At 37.8% G+C, this 6,000-nt stretch overlaps 1 protein-coding gene across 1 annotated transcript in view; it reads right to left on the bottom strand.

Moving 5' to 3' along the window:
- LOC150078931 (CD109 antigen-like) overlaps nt 1-6,000 on the bottom strand; it is a 223,646-nt gene that overhangs the window by 157,142 nt on the left and 60,504 nt on the right. The window contains exon 11 of the mRNA XM_090383675.1: nt 1,181-1,294. Within this exon, the coding sequence (XP_090239801.1) occupies nt 1,181-1,294 (114 nt within the window). The remainder of the gene's footprint in view (nt 1-1,180; nt 1,295-6,000) is intronic.

Below are 6,000 nucleotides of genomic sequence, written 5' to 3' on the forward strand. Positions count from 1 at the left end.
TGGAGAAGGATAGATGTCAGAGTCAGTTTTCTGCTGTTTTGAAGTTCCTGCAATAGAACTATTTTTCTTTTTTGATGTCTGGGGTGCATCTGGCAGCCCGGATAAGTCCGAGTTTGATTTACTCATGACGTGCTCTTTTTGGCCCCGGGAGATCATCTTTTTCTCCCAGGTTACCAGCCCCGCCACGTGGAGGCAAGAGCGGTGCCACCTAGTGACCCAAGCGAAGAGAAGGTTAGTATTAACAAAAAATAAAAAGTGGGTTAAAGAAAGGTACTTTCCTTTCTGGGTTATATAATTTGAAAGATCTATTCAATTATAATGCTCAAGAGTTAACGGATTTGCGAAACTCAGGAGAAACGTATATACAGTAAAGCGTATCAGATAATCACTATGGAAAGGCGCTGTGGTCACTAATATCGCTTGGCACTCGGGGCCCTGCCATTATGTGCATACAGTTCTAGCTGTTGACCAGAAGAGGAAAAAAATTAATAACAAATGATCAAAATTGGCTGTGCTATGAGCATTTAAAATTTAGAGTAAAAACATACTCCATGCACAGATTTTTTTTGCCAGTGCAGCAAAAGTCTTGACTTCCTTGCACTATATGGTGAATACTATTACACAGATATAAGACAGGAAGGGAAAGAAATGTGGCATATGGAACAAGTAATGACCATATTGCTGTTTCAACTACCAGAATGGTACTAAAAAGCCTTCATAAGAACTTAGCAGCAATAGGCTTTCCAACCATCCCATGCACTTAGTACCAGTACCTGTCATGGGGTGAAAAAAATCCCATAAGGAGAAAAAGTAATAAGTAATAATAGGCTAGCAAAGTTGTGGTTGCCTAAAATATAAGATGAATCTTGTATTTTTTGATATTACTAATGGTTACTATCATCTGGAAAGACATAACCATACCTCTTTAGGATATTAGTGCTATAAAAAAGTCAAAATAATAATAGCAACCAACAGGAATGAAAAGGTATGAAAAATTTTTCTTTGGCATTCATATAAATTTTAAGTAATTTATCCTATAATAAAAATCTATTATGCATTGTTTTGTAATACAGGTAATTACAAATAAATTATTAAATGATTACATAAGATAAATATACCACAAATATGATATCTTTATCGTATTAAGTGAGCTATTAAAATAATCTAATTTATGTAGTACCTTAGGATCTCTTGTGCTTGTAGAAACATGAAGATGATGATGAGATGGAGAGTATGAAGAATACACCAGTAGTTCTGCTCTGGCTCTTTCTCCTGTTTCATCAGTATATCTAGCCTTTAATAAAAAAAAAAAAAAAAAAAAAAAAAAAACATCCATAAAGATTAATTTTCTTTACACAAAATACAAATGAAAGTTTGAATTAGTCAACATGTACTTTATGATGATCCCATATAGCAAATATTAAACCACTGCATCAATACTCCAGTGCTGTGGATGCACTGAAGATGGAAACTGAGGGATGGGTAGTTGTATTTTCTGGCACAAGGGCTGGGCAATTTTGTTTTGCACTGAACTGTCAGTGGTTTGATTTGATTTGATTTAAGAATTCTTGGCGCAAGAGCTACTGTGGCTAAAATGCGCCTGTAAGATTTAATATATCGGTTTTGTTCTAATTGGTATATTGCTGCTAATAATTTCCAAGAGTAATAGGTAATATTTAGTTTTATATTTGATTATAGTAATTTATTTTCTTGAGGAACTGAAAAACATCTGCTATATTTTTTCTATCTTCCAGTATGGTTTTGAGAGTGAGGGAGTGATGTTTGTTTAGCTCTTTGAAGGAGTTTCGGCGATCATCTGCAAAGGCTGGACAAGTAATCAGTACATGTTCTACTGTTTGTTGTGTGTGACAGATAGGACATAGGGGTGGATCTTCTCCTCGCAAAAGATAAGAGTGACTGAAATATGTGTGTCCTATCCTTAACCTAGCAAGTATCACTTCATCGCGTCTATTTTTCTGAATGCTGGATTTCCATGGTTGGAGTAATCTTTTAATCTGATGCAATTTGTTAGTGGTAAGTACTTGCCATTGCTGCTGCCAGTGATGTATCCCACTGTGATCAATAACGCGTTTGTAGTCTGAGAAAGAGATATATTCTGATGCGGAAATATTGTTGTTGGCTTCTTTAGCAGCTCTGTCTGCTTGTTCGTTACCATGTATTCCGACATGGCTTGGGATCCAGCAAAATCTAATGTTACGATGTTGTTCAAGGAGTTTGGATATTCTGTATTGAATCTGCTGTTGTAGTGGATGTTTGTTAGAACTGATATTTTGTATTGCCATCATGGAACTACGAGAGTCAGTAAAAATTATGCTGTTTTGAAAACTTGAATGGTCGATTTCGTTTAGTGCTAACATAATGGCTTGCAGTTCTGCAGTATAAATGCTACAGTCTTTTGGGAGTTTTTGGGCCAATGTGATGTCAGAAAAGTAAACTGCCGCTCCCACATGAGAATCAGTTTTGGATCCATCTGTATATAAAAAGCAATGATCTGAAAATTGTGCCTTATAAGCAGCGTGCAGCTGTTGATGGTTTATATGGGAAAGGGTTTGTTTGTCCCAGAAGTGGAAGGAGAAGTCGCATAAAGGTTGTCTGATTATCCATGGTGGGGTAGACTGCTTCGTCAGCGGAATTATGTTATCTAGGTTAAGCTCTCTACTGAGAAGAAGGTTTTTTAATCTTACATTCGCAGGTTTATTGATTCTTTGTTGTTGCTGATAATGTTGTTCCCATTCAGAAGTAAAAAGAGTTTTGTGTAGAGGGTGATCTGGTAAGGATTTTATTTTAGCTGCATAAGAGAGTAATTGATTTTGTCTTCTGATTTGCAGAGGAGGTTCTTGAGCTTCGGCGTACAGGCTCTGCACGGGTGAGGTGCGGAAAGCTCCAAGGGCTAAACGGAGTGCGCAGTGATGTACCGGATCGAGCCATCTCAGGGCACTAGGTCTTGCCGAATCATAGACTGGGGCACCATAGTCTAGCTTAGACCGAATGAGAAGGCGATATAAACGTAGTAGGATTGTCCTGTCTGCTCCCCAGGATATAGCGGATAGGACCTTCAAGATGTTCATTTTCTTCAAACAGTGGACTCTTATGTGACTGATATGCTCTAGGAAAGTCAGTTTTTTGTCAAAAACTAATCCTAAGAAACGGACACTATTTTCAACTGGGATGATCTGTTCTTTCAGCCTGAGTTCTGGGTCTGGATGGAGATTCCTTTTTCTGCAGAAATGTATACATGCAGTCTTTTGTACCGATATTCTATATCCATTTCTTTCTGTCCATTTTATGACTCTGTTAATGGCTACTTGCAATTGCCGCTCTATTGTCCTCATATGCTGCGCTTGATAAGAAATGCTGAAATCATCAGCATAAACAGTTGTGAAGATATTGTTTGGAATTTGTTCTAGTATTGTGCTGAAGTGGATTGCAAAAAGTGTGGCACTAAGTACAGATCCTTGAGGGACCCCTTCTTCTTGATAAAATATATTGGAAAGTGTATTGTTCATTCGAACTTGGAAGGTCCGATTCTTAAGGAAATTGCATACGTAGAGGGGTAGATGTCCTCTAAGGCCAAGTTGATGTAATCTTTTAAGTATACCATATCGCCACGTGGTATCGTATGCCTTTTGGATGTCAAAATTAACCATGACTTGGTGTTGTTTCCTGAGAAACGCATTTCTTACTTGATTTTCCAGTTGTATAAGTACATCCAAGGTACAGCGATTTTTTCTGAAGCCAAATTGTTCTGAGTTGAGAAGATCATTATTTTCTAGATACCATGTTAGTCTATTGTTGACCATTTTCTCTAAGATCTTGCCTAAGCAGCTGGTCAAAGCTATGGGACGATAGTTCTGTGGGTCTGATAGATCTTTTCCCTGTTTTGGGAGAGCTAGTATTATTGCGTGGTGCCATTTTTTTGGGAAAGAATTTTCCAAGTATATTTTGTTGTATAGATCTAACAGCGCTAATTGGGACTGTTCATCTAATTGTTGTATCATTGCATAATGGATTTCATCAGGACCGACTGCGCTGTGTTTTGCCTGCACTAGAGTTTGTTTTAGTTCTGCTACTGTGAGCGGCAAGTTGTATTGTTCACACTGATTGCTAGAAAAGTTTAGTTTTATTTTTTCGGCCTCTTTCTTGTATGTTTTGAAAGCAGTGGGGTATGCACAATTAGCAGATGTATTCGAAAAATTTTCACCAAGCACATTGACTATATCTAAGGTATTTGTAACCAGCTGTCCCTTCCAATCTAGCAAGGGAGAGGGGTTTGATTGAGAATTATTTGTCATCCTTCTGATCTTTTTCCAGATAAGTGTAGCTGGTGTGGAAATAGTTATAGTGGATGCAAATTTCATCCAAGCAGCTTTTTTGCTTATTTTTTGCACTTTCCTGACCTTAGCTCTGGCTCTCTTGAATTGTATCAGATTGTCTGTTGTTGGATTTCTGCGAAAGAGGTTCCAGGTTCTATTTCTCTCTTTTTTAGCTTCCCAGCACTCTTTGTTCCACCATGGTTTTGGATATATTCTAATGTTAGAAGATGTTTTAGGTATTGTCTTTTCGGCAGCTTGAAGCATACTATCAGTAACATAGGCTACTGATGTTTGTACTGATTCTCGTTTAATAATGTTGCAGTCTAACTTGGCTAGTAACCTGAATGTTTCCCAATCTGCATCATATATTTTCCACCTGGGGTGCCTACTGACTTGACATGGTGTTTTCGTCGTGATTTTCAAAATAATAGGGTAGTGGTCGCTACTCAATGGAGTCTCGTGCACGCTCCATTTAGTCATAGGGAACAGTGTTGGGGAACAGATTGATAAGTCTATTGCAGAACTGCTTTTTGATGGAAGGTGGAAATATGTGTGTGTGCCGTCATTTAAAATCATTAGGTTGTTCTCGACAATTAATTTTTCTATTTGCTTACCCTTTTGGTCTATTTTGGGATCGCCCCATAGTGGGTGATGTCCATTTAGGTCACCTAAGATAAAGAATGGAGGTGGTAGCTGAGTGATCAGCTCTTCGAAATCCTTAAACTGGAATTCTTGATTAGGGGGTATATATATTGAGGCTATGGTAATGTTGAAGCCTATTGCTAGACGGGCTGCAACTGCTTCTAATGGTGTGTTCAATGGTATTGTTTGGGAAGGTACATGTCTGTTAACTAATATTGCAACTCCTCCTCTCGTTGTTCCATTCGTTATGCGATCCTTTCTATATATGATATAATTTTTGATTATACTATTGTCCTGTGGTTTTAAATATGTTTCTTGTAGGCAGATACTTAGTGGGTGATACTGGGTGATGAGGTCTATAACATCGTTAGTGTTTGAGCGAAAACCTCGACAGTTCCATTGGATAATTGTACCTGTCATTTGAGGTTAGATGTTCCCTCGGATTGCTTCCTTGGGGCTGATTTAACTTTGTCTACCTTAATTTTATCTTTCTTTGAAAAGTATGGTCTACCCGTATCCATTTCTTCTTCAGTGAAGATTTCGAGGACTGGTTCCTCTCCTTGGTTTCTTGCATCTGTATCCATTTGTTCTGAAATCTTTTTCCCTGTACTACCTAGCTTTTCTTTGTTTCCTTTTCTCCTTACATTTTCTGAATTATCTGGTGGGAAAGATAACGGAGTATTGATAATCTTTTCTTGTTTTTGTGATGGAGATGGTTTGTAAAACTCACGAACCCATTCTGAGATGGATTCTCCTGGGGGGATTGTGACATCCGTTTGTGTGCCACAACATTTTGAATTGGGTAATTTAATTTCCGGAGCCTTTTTGGTTGTGGTAATCTGCGCATAAGAAGGTTTGTTTGCTATATTTATTATAATCGCCTTTTTAGCTTCCTGATATGAAACTCCATTTTCTGCTTTGTATTTTTGTATCATTTTTTCCTTCTTCCAAATTTCACACTCCTTTGAATATGCGGTGTGTTCCCCTTTACAATTTACACATTTATGGTTTCCAGCTGTGCAAG

Source organism: Mastigoproctus giganteus, chromosome 10, assembly GCF_048544385.1.
Source record: "Mastigoproctus giganteus isolate SK-2022 chromosome 10, ASM4854438v1, whole genome shotgun sequence".
In the NCBI taxonomy this organism is placed as follows: domain Eukaryota; kingdom Metazoa; phylum Arthropoda; class Arachnida; order Uropygi; family Thelyphonidae; genus Mastigoproctus; species Mastigoproctus giganteus.